Genomic DNA, 15,565 nt, shown 5'->3' with positions numbered 1-15,565 from the left:
AATGCAGAGTGTATCAAATTTCTGACTTTGAATTTGAATCAGTATTTTGAATTTTGAGGAAGGAGGTGGGGTGCGGTAAATACAGGAGAAAAATTATTCCAGCAGAGAAGATTCCAAGATAGGTCAGATTGGACAGTGCTGTGCAGTCATTGTTGACAGTAATTTCTGATTGCTAAAATCTCAGGTTAAGATATTTTTCCTTGAATGTGTGCAAACTAGAACAAGTTCCTGATCCTGTCTTGTCCACTACCCTGGGGTTTTTGTTTTTGTCTGGAAAAAAAATAGGAAAATAGAAATGCAGTATCTTTCTCAATTCTAGTAGGTATGCAATCTCTTGATTAAAAAAAATTATTACATTAACATGTATATTAATATGTAGTTATGATAAAAGCCTCTATATTCTTTATCCGGCATCTCCCACCACCACCATGGTAACCTCTTACAAAACTATAGTACAAATTCACAATCAGTATATTGACACTGATACCTTTAAGGGTCCCACCATTTCCACCCCTATGAGGAACCCTTATATAACCATGCTCACTTCCCTCCAACCTCACCCTCTTTGTCCCCTGGACACCACTTATCTGTGATGCATTTCTATAGTTTCTTGTTGCAAGAATGTTTATAATATATAACCTTTGGGAATTGGCTTTGTTCACACAGCATAATTCTCTGGAGGTGCATACAGATTGTTGTTCCTATCAATAGTTGAAGCCTAAAATTTCACCCATAGCATGTTCAAGGCACTTTAAGTGGTCACTAACATTCTCCTTGATGTCCACTGCTCAATTTCAAAATCATCACCATGTTTTCAGTCTTTGTAATGGCAGCTCTCACTTTCAGGTATCAAAATTGTTATGAGTAACCTGTTCTGGCTTAATAAATCACTCCAAAATATGGTGGTTGGAAAATGAAGGGGGGGGGGAGTTGAAGCCATTTTATTAGAGTGGTATTCCATGTGTCTTAGTTCATTTTGTGCTGTCCTAACAATACCTGAGACTGGAGATTTATTTCACATGGTTCTGGAAGTAAGGAAGCCCAAGATTCAGGGGCCCACACCTGGCAAGGACCTTGGTGCTGCATAATCTCTGGTAGAGAGCAGAAGGATGAGAGATTGTGTGTGTATGTGTGTGTGTGTGTGTGTGTGTGTGTATCTGTCTGTCTGAGACAGACACACAAACATAGGCCAAACTCATTCTTTTATGAGGAACCAATAACCTCTTCCCAAGATATGGCATTGTACATTCATGAAGCAATTGAATATTCAGAATTTTTTTGGTTTTGTCTTTAGAAAGCACCACACTGTTTTTCAAAGTAGCTGTACTATTTTACATTCTCACAAGCAAGATGTGAGTTATATAGTTTCATTGAATCTTTATCAGCATTTTGTGGTGTTACTATTTTTAATCTATTTTGATAAATATAGTGATGTCTTACACTAGTTTCAACTTTCATTGACCTAATATCTAATGCTGTTGAACGTCGTTTATGTATTTATCTGCTGTCTGCATATCCTAAAACAATTATTTTTAAAAATATGTCATTTGAAACTATTTTCTCCTAGTCTCTATTTTGTATTCATATTACTTCACTTGGGTAAAAGTTCTTAATCTTGAAGGAAATCCAATTTATCAGTTTTCCCTTTTACAGATTATGTTCTGGGTATGAAAAACACTTTGCTGTGCCCTGGATTCCAAAGATTTTTCTCCTTATTTTGTTGTTTTCTAAAACATTATAATTTTATAGTTTACATTTAGGTCATGATTCATTTTCAGTTAATTTTTATATCAAAGGGTCAGATTTACAGATAATAGTTGCTGTATTTCTGCCAAGCACCACAGGAAGAAAACTACTGCCTCCCCCAACCCCGCCCACTACCACCTGTAAAAGCCTGAATGAGAAGCCTAGACTTCCATCCTTGCAAAGGTGGCATGATGTGGCCAAGAGAGCAAGTGCTAGGGTCTGAGACTCACTTAAAGCCTGTCACTTTCTAGCTGCATGATATGGGTAAATTGCTCCATTTCTCAGATGCTCAGGTTCTTCATTTATAAGAAGATGGGTTTTTAAAATTTTTATTTATTTTAATTAGGGATATAGAACAGCAGAATGCATTTTGATTCATTGTACACAATTGCAGCACAACTTTTCATTTCTCTGATTGTACATGATGTAGTGATAGACCATATGTGCGGCCATACATGTATCAAGGGTAATAATGTTCATCTCATTCCACCATTCCCTGCCCCCATAACCCTCCCCTCCCTTCTTATCCCTTTGCCCAAAGTTCCTCCATTTTTCTCATGCCCCCCCCAGCCATTATGGATCAGCATCTGCTTATCAGAGAAAGCATTCAGCCTTTGGTTTTGGGGGATTGGCTTACTTCACTTAGCATGGTATTCTTCAACTCCATCCATTTACCTGCAAATGCCATGATTTTATTCTCTTTTAATGCTGAGCAATATTCCATTGCATACATATACCACGGTTTCTTTATCCATTCATCTGTTGAAGGGCATCTAGGTTGCTTCCACAGTTTAGCTATTGTGAATTGAGCTGCTATGAACATCGATGTGGCTGTGTTACTATGGTATGCTGATTTTAAGTCCTTTAGGTATTGACCAAGGAATGGGATAGATGGGTCAAATGGTGGTTCCATTCCAAGTTTTCTGGGGCATCACTATACTGCTTTCCAGAGTAGTTGTACCAATTTACAGTCCCACCAGCAATGTATGAGTGTAGCTTTTCCCCCAGATCCTCGCCAACAATTTTTCTTGCTTGTTTTCTTGATAACTGCCTTTCTGACTGAGGTGAATGGCGTGAGATGAAATCTTAGAGTAGTTTTAATTTGCATCTCTCTAATTACTAGAGATGTTGAACATTTTTTCAAATATTTGTTAATCGAATGTATATCTTCTGAGAAGAGTCAGTTCGGCTCCTTAGTCCATTTATTGACTGGGTTGTTTGTTTTTTCGGTGTTAAGTTTTTTTAGTTCTTTATATATCTTGGAGATTGGTGCTCTATCTGACATGTGTGTGGCAAAAATTTGCTCTTAAAATGTAGACTTTCTGTTCACCTCATTGTTTCTTTTGCTGAGAAGAAGCTTCTTAGTTTGAATCCATCTCATTTCTTGATTCTTGATTTTTATTTCTTGCGTTTTAGGAGTCTTGTTAAAGACATGACTTTTTCCTCTATTAGGCACAGGGTCTCTGGTCTAATTCCTAGGTCCTTGACCCACGTTGAGTTGAGTTTTGTGCATAGTGTGAAAGATGGGTTTAGTTTCATTTTATCACATAAGGATTTCCAGTTCTCCCAGCACCATTTGAGGAAGAGCCTATTTCTCCAAAGTATGTTTTTGGTGCCTTTGTCTAGTATGAGATAACTGTATTTATGTGGGTTTGTCTCTGTGTTTTCTATTCTGTACCATTGGTCTATATGTCTATTTTGGAGCTAATACTATGCCATTTTTGTTACTATAGCTTTGTAGTAGTTTAAGGTCTGGTATTATGATGGCTCCTGCTTCACTCTTCTTGCTAAGGATAGCTTTGGCTATTCTGGGTATAATAGATATATATAATATTCTGGTAAAATAAGAGTATTTTTCCCAATGAATTTGTGATTGCTCTATTTCTATAAGGAATGATGTTGTGATTTTTGTAATAAGATGGCTTTGAGGATTAAGTTAAGTATGTGCAATGACTGGTGAAAAAGATGATCCATAAATGATCTAGCTCTTCTCCAAATATATCCGTTACAGTTGCTGAAAAATTAGCTATAGGCTGTTGTGAGAAAACAAAGGGTAATTGCATACAGAAAAGCCTAAATCTTCTAAGGGTTAATTATCTGGTTTATTGAAAATCTAGGAACCTATACTTTGTGTAGTAACGTAACTTCTGGGTACAACTAAAAGAAGGCAGATTCATTCAGTTAAAATTTCTGAAAGATTGGAACACTTAAGACTAGATTCATATGGATGGGAACTGATTTTTTGAAATCTAATTTTTAGTTTATCAGATACCATTAAATTTTTGGAAGATATTAAATGCCCATAAAATTAAATTCTGGTATAAAATATATAAAGAAATTCTACCTGTTTTGTCTAAAGTTAAAAAAAATGGAGTTTTCATAAATTTACTTCTTAGAACCATTTGTGTTAAATCTTCTGGTCTCTAAACAAGTCAAGAAATATAAATTATTTCTGAGCTCCTTAAATACTAAAGGTTGAGGATCCCTCATCTAAAATGTTTGGAAACAGGTGTTTGAAATTTAAAATTATTTGGAATATTTGGAATATTTGCATATATATAATGAGATATTTTAGCAATAGGACCCAAATCTAAACATGAAATTCATTTGTATTTCACCTATACCTTATACACATAGCCCAAGGTTAATTTTATACAATATTTTAAATAATTGTGTGCATTAAAGTTTTATGGTATGTAAATTTCACTGTAGTATCATGTCAGCCCTCAGAGTTCTGTATTTTGGAGCTTTTTGGATTTGGGGATTTTGAATTAGAGATGCTCAACCTGAATAACATTAACAATTCAGCTGTCACCTTTACTTTTATTCTCTCATCACTTAACCTTTTTTTTTTGTTGTTGTTGTTTTAACCATCTCTTCTTTTCCTTATTAAAAAAAATATATAAAATGCCTCCTACTTCCCTTTAAAAAAAAAAAAAAAAACCTTCTCCCAGCAACATTTCCAGAACTTTGTCTAGGATTAATCATATATAGCTCTGTCACAGATATTTTATTTTTATACAACTGATTTTAAACTATATAAGGCATTTCTCAAATGGTCGTAGACAGAAAATACAGAAGCACAATGTGCAGGATGAGGGCTCAGGTGGAAGGTGGGAAGGGATCATTTCTAATTTGTCTCTTGGGGTGGTGGGAAAGACAGTTCAGGCTCATGCACATATGCGTATCAGGTCATTTTTAGCAGCATCTTGTTGGACCATAAGCAGCTTCTCTGTAACCATCCACCTTTCCTAACACTAGACCCTCAAAGTACAGAGCTCCTGCATTTCTCAGCCTCCAGAATTACATTTTTCCTTCATCAGTTGTATCATTAAATCAGAACATGTTTTTTTAAGAGAATTTTAAAATATTTTTTAGTTTAGTTTTTTTTTTTTTTTTGGTGGACACAACATCTTTATTTTATTTTTATGTGGTGCTGAGGATCAAACCTGGGCCCCCGCGCATGCCAGGTGAGCGCACTACTGCTTAAGCCACATCCCCAGCCCCCAGAACATGTTTTGGAGAGAAATCGTTCATATAAAGAAAGTAAATTTTCTGTCTGTATGTTTATTTTGAAGTTAGATCCTGACAATTGTTTTTAATGCTTATCCTGTCAAAATAAAACAAGATCTTTTTTTTGACCAAATCAAGCCCATATTGATACTAAATATAAAACCTGCAAATTAAGTTTGGGGAAGGCAATACTCTGATGTTGACATTTGATATCTCACTAGAGGCACTGCTTTCTGGGTTATCTGCTAATGTGAGTTTCAACACCTCACGTCAGACTTTGGGGTGGGAGTGTTGAAGGTTGAGTATATATGTATACACACACACACACACACACACATATATATACACACACATATATATATACACATATTATATAATGAAATTTCCCCCCTAGGACTAAGATTACACTAAATCTTCACAAACTATCATTAAATCAACCTAAGAATTGATCTAATGTAGATTGTGAAAATAATTCTATTGTTTGACAACTTAATTGCTTTTATATGATAAAATCAACGGACTTTGGATATTTGGAGTGTGTTTTTTCTGTAGTGTTCTTTTCCATTGCTAGCCACACCCAATGAACTGAATTATAACTCTGCTCCTATGTTTTTATCATATTAAATGATTTCTCTTATTCCTTGCATTTTTACTATCCCAGTGTCCCATTTCCCAGAGGAACCGTTCATCTCGACAGCCAGGGAGGGCGCCTGGATGCTCAAGGTAAGGTTTGAATATACATTATTTTGCATGACTCCTTGTTTGAAGGTTAAATTAAAGCCAGTAGTATTATTGCCTACATAACATTTATTTTCAAGTTTCTGGCATACAAATAGAGCCAATATTTGAGTAAATATGCTCCACTTAAATATTATTTTTCAAACTATATTATTCCACTTCGCAACTATACAAAGGGCTAATTAACCACTATTAGCAATTCCTCTTAAACTTTAATTTGCTTGACCATTTTTTTAATTTTGGAGATCTTATTGGTGATAATCAGAGGGGAAGAATATCAAGATTGAGTCAAAATGACCTCATGATATTTCTAATTATTAATGAAAAATGATTTTTACTTGATATTGCTGAACAGCAAGGCAACCACTTTGTTACCTGAGAGAGATCATCTTGTGTCAGGGATGAAGACCCAGAAAGCCCCCACACACACTTTTTTTTTCCAGTTTGGGATTTGTCTTTGGGAGACAATCATTTGACCTTCAGTTATCTCCCACTGGTACACTCAGTCTCTGTCTAATAATGCCTTAAAGGTTCATCTCCAGGAGCTCTCCAGAACAAAGAAACAATTAACTGAAATTCCACCAGATGGCAATATTTGGAAAGCCATTCAGAGGGATTTCAAAGCTGGGAGCAATTATTGTTCATACAGAGATTAGCCTCATGAAGTCTAATGTCCTAGATTCCATCAAAGGTGCTCTAAACATCTTTCATTTTATTCTCCCTCCCACAACATTATTATTATTATTTAACTTTAAAGAATAAGGGTGGGGAGTACGTGTTGTTCTTTTGCTTCAAATTCTAGAATGCTAGAAACCTTGTTTTTAAATAATTCTCCAAACATCATTAGTAAGTATTACAGTCTCAAATCAGTGGATAAGATAACATATTTGCTGTGGTGTGTCATTGTGAGAAATGCTATGGGTGATAGTTATTAAATAACTTGAGAAATCTAAAGTTCTTCCCCAAAGAGTAGCTTTTTAAGAAGTTGCCTTGATATTAAACCAAGAATAACTTGTGGGTACAAAATTCTTATTTGTATTGATTTAGAATGATTCAGGGTTATTTAAATAAGATGAGTAAACTCTTCCCCTTTTTGTTGAATGAAAGTAGAAATCCAAAGCCCTGCATCCTATCCAGCAGCATTCTCCAGGGAGTCAGAGCAGATTTTAGGGCCTACTTCTCCCTGTCTTCAATGTTGGCATGTTTGAAGAAAAAGTAATAGGAAAAAAAGGTAGCTCATCTACATAGGGTATCCCTTTATAAGTCCCCTTGTATCTGTGGATACAGGATGAATTCTTCTTTGTAAACATACAAATAGTAAATATTTCATGCCTTGCAGTCTGTTACAACTATTTAAATCAATATAGGGTGAGAACATCCATAGACAACACATAAATGAATGGGTGTGCTGGGTTCAACCATATTTTATTTGTAGAATCAGACAGTGGGCCATTTTGGGCCCATGGACCAGTTTGCAGACCCTATCAGCTAACAAATTGAGGTGGGTAGAAGATGATAGAGAACCTAGAAGACGTTCCTTTGTTACTTGCTCTCTTTTTTTTTTTGCACGTTTCTGCAGAGTTGCAGCTTTCTTTAAACCTCTCAGAAATTGTCCAAGTTGAGCACCACTTAGCTGACATATTTGGGAACAGAAGCATTTTGGATTTCAGGTTGTTTTCAGATTTTGAAACATTTGCACACATAATAAAAATATTTGGGGGATAGAACTCAAGTCTAAACACATTTTTTTGTTGTTGTTTAATATACACCTTAACATAACCTGAAGGTATTTTTCTACAGTGTTTCTAGTGCCTGCATTTGGACTGTGTCTCATCATGTGAGTCAGGCTGGGAATCCTTGTAAATGTCACATCAGAACTCAAAAAGTTTCAGTTTTTTGAGCATTTCAGATTTTAGATTTTTTTGGTTTAGAGATGTTCAGTCTGTTAGTTGATGCTGTCCCCAATCTGCACGGGCAGCTGAACTTAAGGTCACTTGTGTGAATTTCCAGGGACACTTAATGAAATGCAGACACACTTTACCTTTAAACAAGTTTCAGGATGGCTTCTGTGCTATCAGCCTTAGGCTCCCCAAAAAGGAGAGCAAGAAAAAGTCATGAGAGGCTGGCGAGAGAGAGCAAGCAGGTTCGGAAATGGGGCTTTTATTGGGGGGGACTCTTGTTCTTTAGAAAGTTCTATCCAAAAAAGGCCAGAAGAGGTAGAGTTACAAGGGACAAGTGAGTGTAACTCAACCCCAAGGGTGACACCTATATCTGAAGTCATTCCTTTTACTTTTCAAGCTGGGACAATGCCCAAGTCACCACAAAATGTAGTGATTGGTCAGAGCTTCTTGCTTCAGGACTGGAAGGCGTGGGTCATTCAGAGTGGCTCCCCACAAGTTGATAGTTTTCTTGAGTGGGTAATTCCCTCACCAGTTACATAGTTCCTGAGATTTCTTTGCTGGGCCTAGCTACTTCTCATCTAAATCTGTTTCTGCACTGAGTAGCAAGTACCTATGCTTTATAATCTTATGACGTATTTGGGTGTTGCCTGACTCCTGGGGTTAAATACTGAAGCAATGGCTAGTTATTAGGCAATTTAATTTTATGTTTTGGTCTTTGTTAAACAATATAACCATACTGAAGAAAAGTTACCGTTGACTATACCAATTTAAAAAATTACATAATAAAGTTAAAGGGAACTTTTGGGGGAAATAATTTAAACGTTACCATCCAAAATAGTTTTTCTCCTATTTTTGCCTATTTGCTTTTTCTGTAAACATTCTATTTTTTCCACAGTGGAAAAACGTTTGTGAACTTTGGATATTACTTGGCATTAGTCACAGTGTCTTTCACTTTTGTGGGTCATCAGAACTATAATTAGAATAGTAAAGTAATATTTTATCTTATCAATGCACCAGAACATATATCTTAATTATTACTATCTTACAAATTTTTACTACCAATTTCCATATAGGCTTTGCTGTTGTTTTAGTTGGTTTGATTCATGTCACTTTATCTATTTCCTAAGAACACAAACTCCCAGAGTGTGGAGGACATGGCCACTGAGTTATTATGACTTTTAATCAAAGATAATGTATTTTTCCCAGAAGGAAAAATTTACAAGCGTATGCAGTTCTAGGGTACGAGTGCCAACACAACTTTTATCACAAAGAGCATTTGATTTATTGAATAATACTTATTAGATTTCTACTATCTGCAATGCACTATGCTGATTGTTTGGAAGTGTGTGTATGAGGGCATGACAATGTACTCATTCCACATTTATTGTGTAATTACTATGAGCTAGGTATTATCAGGTCTTGGTGGATACAGGATGAATACAGGAGCAAAAAAATGGCTTTATTTGACTTTATTGCAGAGCTAAGATTTATATATATGTAAAACATAGAAATGAGATGCATCATGGAAGAAGTAGTTAAAATATCATGGAAATTTGGGAGGGAGGAGTTAAAATATTATGGAGAAGGGTAGAAGAGATGCATTCACCTCAAATCATAAAGGTAAGTTGGTTTTGGATACTGAGGGTTGATGTTATTTGACCTTCAATTCCATAAACACTGAGTGCCAACTGTTTGCCAAGTTCTTTGCTAACAACTGGAGATAGAAAGGTAAATAGGACAGAGCTCTTAGTGCATACTGTCCCCTGAAGCAGAGTCTGGAAAATAACTATAGATGTGATAAGAAGGCTAGTGAGTCTGGCAGAGGACTATGGGGGTAGCCTGAAATGGGGATTTCCTTTAATGAAGTTCTTTGGTGGTTCTCTTTTGGCATAGTCTTCCTTATCAGGTATTGTCAGAATCTGTAGGAGGGCTGCTTCTGTTGTAGTTAAAGTTGGGATGGCAGTGAGTCCCCTAGTAAGTTCCTTCCTGAGAGTGCACAAAGCTTAGACCCAAGATGAGCAAGACCTTCATGCTGGCCTCACCCACTGAGAACTGAAGCAAATCTCTAAGAATCACAGAGTCTCGGGGTGTTTTGCTTTTCTAACAGTTGCAGTCTCAAATGACCATCTAATCCAAATCACTCATTTTAAAGATGAAACTCCTTGGGGAGGAGAGTTTGACCTTCCTGGGGTCAAACATTTGGTGACAGAGCCACCGTACAGAGCCTTCAGATTGTGATTCTCATAGTTCTATGCTACTGGTTTAATTTTTTTCTGCCTCATCTGTACCATACAGGTAATAAGAACCACAAAGAGGATGAGCCTAAGCAATAACTTGTATTTTACCCATCTCATACCATAGCCAAAATTTTTAATCAAATTTTTAATTTAAATAGTAATGAATTGATGAGTGATGGGAAGAGAAGGAAACTTGGAACACATTCTTAGATCTGCTACTTACCTCCTTCAAATGGCTTGACCCCACTTTCCTCATCTTCAGAATAGAGACATAATACATCTTGAGTTGTGAGAGTAGAGGTAATATGAGCGCTGGCTGTGTCAGGGACACTCAGAAAATATTTGTTCTTTCCACTTCCCTCCTCAGAGCTACCAGTTCTTCATAGAGTTCCATCTGTTTATTAGTGAGGATATCTGATAAAGATTTGAAGTAAACAGTGGCGTGAGAGTGCATGTATAAAACTCTAGGGCAGAGCTTAATGTTCTCATGTCTGAATTCCATTAATTCTGCTTAGAGAGTCAGATGCTTTTGTTTATGGTTCCTTTCTCCTTCTGTAACTTCTATTCTGTGGATGTGTTGGGAGGACTGAAGTATTCATTCATTCATTTTATCTATGGTTTAAAGTGATTTGTCAAGCATATATAGATGAATTTCTGAGTAAAGAAAATGGCTAAATATTAACAATCACTGAATGTAACTGATGGATATGAATGTGCGCTATAATGTTATACAATTTTTTTATATCTTGGATGCTCAAAATTCCCTAGGTCAAATTTTTTTTAAGAATTACATATTAAATATTAATGAAGCTTCTACCATGGTTCCCATTACAGTGCAGGGGGCAGAAGGCACACTGGAGGCTATTCAGGGTCTCAGCCTGCATGAAGCAGGGTCCACTGTAGGAAATATTAATGAATCAAGCAGTTCTATTGCCAGATGCTGAGTGCTGTGGAGGAGAAGGGCAGGATGCTGTGGGAGCCCTGTGCAGGGATAGCCAAGGAAGAACTGGTATGGGAAGGTCAGACGAGGCTTCTGAGTTCATGGACATCAACTCTGAGACTGAAGGGAAGAAGGAGCTAGCCATGTGGTGGAGAAAGTGTATTGCAGAGAAGAGGAAATCATGTGGGTAGAAAAGCAGCCGCTTCAAAGATCTGGAGAGAAAATATGAGAAGCATATGGTATGTTGATACAATGGAAAGAAGTTCGGCAAAGAAATGAAGCAACCAGCAAGTGGTAAAAGATAGGGCTGGATGGACAGGAAGGTCCTTTAAGACCCCCTCTCAGGGATAGTGGGAAGCAATCACCTGGAGCCCATGGGTTCAGTGACTCCCTAGGAGTTCCACCAGTGGCAGGACTGTGGTGGGCAGATCATTGTGCTGGGTGTCTGGCATGAGTGAGGTTTTTGCTGATATTATTTATTAAGATAGCAAACGTGATGCCATTGATATCCAAGAGGCTGCCTATAGGGACTTGGGATCTAAACCCTAAGAAGTGAAGTATGGTTTTTGGAGTCATCAGTATGTTAGCAGAATGTCATATGTACAGATAAGATTGCCCAAGGAAAGCATAGAATGAGAATCCAGAGTCCATCCTAAAGATTGCCATCATTTAAATGATAAATTAAGAAAAACGTTCATAGCAGCACTGTTCACAGTAGCCAAAATGTGGAAGCAATCCAGGAGTCTATGGACAGATGAATGGATAAACAAAACATGGCACATACAACAGTGGACTATTATTCAGCCTTAAAAAGGAAGGGAATTCTGACGTATACTACTCTCAAAGTTCATTAATAGTATAGCAAGTTACATGAAATAACCCAATTACACACAAAAAAATCACATATTCTATGTGATTTCACTTTTATGAGGTACCTAGAGTAGTCAGATTTATAGAGACAGAAAAAATGTTAGTTTCCATGGTCTTGTGGGAGGGAGAAATGGAGATTAAACATTTAGTGTGTAGAATTTCATTTTAGAAGAATGAGAGTGTTCAGGTCTGGGCAGTGGTGGTTGCTTTATGTGGATGTACTTAATGCCATAGAATGTATACTTACAAATGGTTATGATGGTAAAATTTTATGTTATGTGTATTTTATCACAATTTGAGAGAGAGAGAATGAGACTGCTACAGATTAGCTAAAAACAGGAGAAGAACCAGTTGAGTACGTTATCATGGAAACTGAGGGGGAAAGTGTATTGTAAGAATGAGCAAAGAGTCAATACATCCAAATGGTCCACTGAGGGAAAGTGAGATAATGACTAAAAATTTCTATTGATTCAGCAACAAGGAGGTAGCGATTTTGCTGAGGATAATTTCGGTGGCATGATCAGAGTAGAAGCCAGATACAAAATTGAGTGAGGGAGAAATTGAGATGTGGAAAAGGTGGGTTTAGATAACCCTTTAAGGGGTTTGATAAAGATGGAGGGCAGTAGGGACTTTGTGGGAGAAGAGCTGACTCAAGGCCAAAAAGACTGGAGGTCTTCCAATGCTGCTGGGGAGGAGTCAATAGAAAGGACATATAAGGATCTGGCAGAAAGTTACAGACCAGGTCTCTGAGAAGGCTGTGGCAATAGGCAAGAACACACCCCTGCATTGCCAAGCAGGAGAAGAGTAAGATGGCTGCCCTTCAGGTAAATGTGTAGGTTTGGGAGTGGGAGTTAGGTTCTGTGCTCATGACTTGAATAGCTTCTGTGAAGTCAGGGAGGCCATCTGCTAAGGGAGGAAAAGGTGATAGGGTTAGGGATAAAAGGAAATGGAAGAGTATTGAAATGGCTGGCTGATGAATAATGACGGCACTGACTGACCAGGGAAACAAAGATATGGAAGCGTTGAGACCTGCCAGGTTTGGAGGCTTTGAATTTATAGTTGTGCTGTTCTCCCAGGCAGCTAATTTTTTTTTTCTTCTTTGCAGCCAGGCTCAGCAGTTCACATGAAATACACGTACCTGGCAAATGAAAACCATAAAAATTTCTTTTGGGGAAACGTGGAAGTACATTTATTGTTTATAAAAAGGGCAATACATTTATTCCAAAGTGGCCTAATTTGGGGGAAAAGACGGCCAGCGTCTCTTTGGGGAGTTCTTCTGCCCAAAGGAATCCAAGCAACCCTAAATAGCCACCCTAAATCTTAATATCTCCAATAATTGACAAATAATAAAACACACTCAGTAATATATTTACAAAAGCGAAGCCCCTGATAGATCTAGTCCACATGGGTTCTTGAACTAGACAAAAACAAAATGGCTCTGGTTTATTTATGGGGGCACATCAAAGGCAGGGATAAGGTTTCACGGGCTGTCTTGTAGTCAGCAGGTTGATTGACATCACCCATCTCAGGTGCTGTGTGGGGTCTTAGGCAGAGCTTAAGGGGAAAGTTCACCTGAATCAGGCATTCAGTCCCTGTGAGGAGTCCCCAGTACCAGACTTATCCCCTCAGGAGGCTACTATGCACAACATAGTCCACACACAGTCCACAGATGGCTGATGACAACCTAACACTTTACTCAGCCTCAGGGCTGGGTTAAGAGTTGCTGACTGCTTGGTTTATAATGAAGTTAATACTTTTATAAGGATTATAACTAACTCACCTGAGTTTTCTGGCTATATAAATTACTGGAGAGCAGCCTTAAAAATATCTGAACAGTTTATTGAGTAGTCTGATGGCATTCTACTACCCCACACACTACCTTCTCTCAAACTTGTATCACTTGTCATGGGTACTTTTGGCCCCAGAGGCAACTACCGTGTTGTATAGAGAAATAAGGGTTAACTAAACCTTTGGTAAGTTTAATGCATCATATACCTCTATAGACTTCTGCCTTTCACATAGTATACCAGGATCCATGTGAGTAATTTTTGCTAGCAAGAATGCCACTAAAATTACTGCAGGTGAAATATCAAGCTTTTCTTTACAAGTGGGCTATGGTATGTTACTGAAGACTCACAGACTGGTGCTGGAATGGTTGCATATTTTGAGGCCCCTAATCAATAAATGTTTTCATTTTCCCCACCACACTTCACTTTCTGGCTTTACTTTTCTGGTCTTGAAGATTAACAAGAATAATTCATAAACAAAGATGATAGTCACTAACCTGTCATTCATTTTCCCCATTGGTACCCTAGACTTTCGAGCAGAGTGATTGAATAGGGCTTTCTATAATGATAAACATACTTCGTATCTGTGCCATCTCATTTGGTAGCCACTAGTCGCAGGTGCCCACTGAGGATACCAAATGTGGCTATGAAATCAAGGAATGGCATTTTACATTTTATTATAATTAAACTCAATGTAAACCACAGGAGGTCAGTGGTTTCTATATTGAACAGCCACTGTAGAAGCCAGATTATATAGAACTGGAATTTTGAACATAGCTTTTGAATATACAATAGAACCACCCCAGGAAGCTCCCTCCTGTCTGATGTGCTCAGAAGTCTGGCCTGGTCCTGTGATCAGCAAGTTGGTAATGGTGGAAGGATTCTGAGCAATGTGAATTTGGGGGAAGGAGTCAGATCTGAAAAACATCTTTAGCCATGGTGCATTCACCTTTGTTTCTTCCTAAACTAACTCCCGAGTCCTGTGCACAAAGGGGAAAATGTAGATGAACAAGCATTATTTGATGCCTACTGCATACTACGCATTTTGGTAGCAATTTTACATATCTTGTCTCATTAATTCTTCTATGTCCCATATGAAACTTGTTTATGCACCTTACAAATGAGGAAATTGACTTCCAGATAGGTTACTATCTTGTTGTTTAAGACACATAGCTGAGTAAGTTGTAGAATCAGATTAGAACCCAAGCAGGTGTTGGGTTGCTATCTGTACTACTGGTATTCTCAGCTAGATGCTCATACTTAGAACTGCTTAAGAAGTAGAAAACCCCCAGGGTTGGACTGGAGGTAGGGTACAGGTAGTGGAATGCAAATAATTTGCTTCTCTGTGTGTGTGTTTTAATTTGAGTTCTCTTAGAAGTTGAACTTGTATTCCTCTCTCCTCTCCCTACTATTTTCCCTCCCTTCTCCACCACTTGAGTTGTGTTGACTATGTTATCCCTTCATGGAAATGCAATTGTTAATGCCATAGAAAATACACAATTGGGTTAAAATTGCTCAAAACACAAAGACATATTCTAGCATCTTGGTTGCCATGTAGGCAAAAATCTCAAACCACTTGGTACTTGGATGTGCTTATAATTTATGATAACTATTTATCTGTAGCTATTTAATAAGACATGTTCCAGAATTCAAATGCTGCCCCTGTGCCTTCTCAATGTCTCTTACATGTGTGATATTTTCTTCTTCTTTAGTATTTTCAATTTTTTTCACTATGAAAAATGTAGAAATTGTGAAAAGCTTACCATCCTATCCCAAGAAATCATTTGTTGTTTATTGTTTTAATAAATATTGTTTTGTATATTTAAGGTATAC

The 15,565-nt window shown here is 37.4% G+C and overlaps 1 protein-coding gene across 2 annotated transcripts in view; it reads left to right on the top strand.

The window, feature by feature from the left end:
- The window catches only part of Mapre2 (microtubule associated protein RP/EB family member 2), a 153,711-nt gene that overhangs the window by 21,634 nt on the left and 116,512 nt on the right, over nucleotides 1-15,565 (top strand). For both annotated transcript variants that reach the window (XM_005325577.3, XM_021726542.3), the window contains exon 2: nucleotides 5,921-5,982. Coding sequence is in view for 1 of the 2 variants with exons in the window: in XM_021726542.3 (XP_021582217.1) it covers nucleotides 5,921-5,982 (62 nt within the window). In the remaining variant the exon portion in view is untranslated. The remainder of the gene's footprint in view (nucleotides 1-5,920; nucleotides 5,983-15,565) is intronic.

The sequence above is a fragment of the Ictidomys tridecemlineatus genome, chromosome 13 (genome assembly GCF_052094955.1).
Source record: "Ictidomys tridecemlineatus isolate mIctTri1 chromosome 13, mIctTri1.hap1, whole genome shotgun sequence".
NCBI classification, from domain to species: Eukaryota; Metazoa; Chordata; class Mammalia; order Rodentia; family Sciuridae; genus Ictidomys; species Ictidomys tridecemlineatus.
This window is presented reverse-complemented; position numbering and strand designations above follow the sequence as displayed.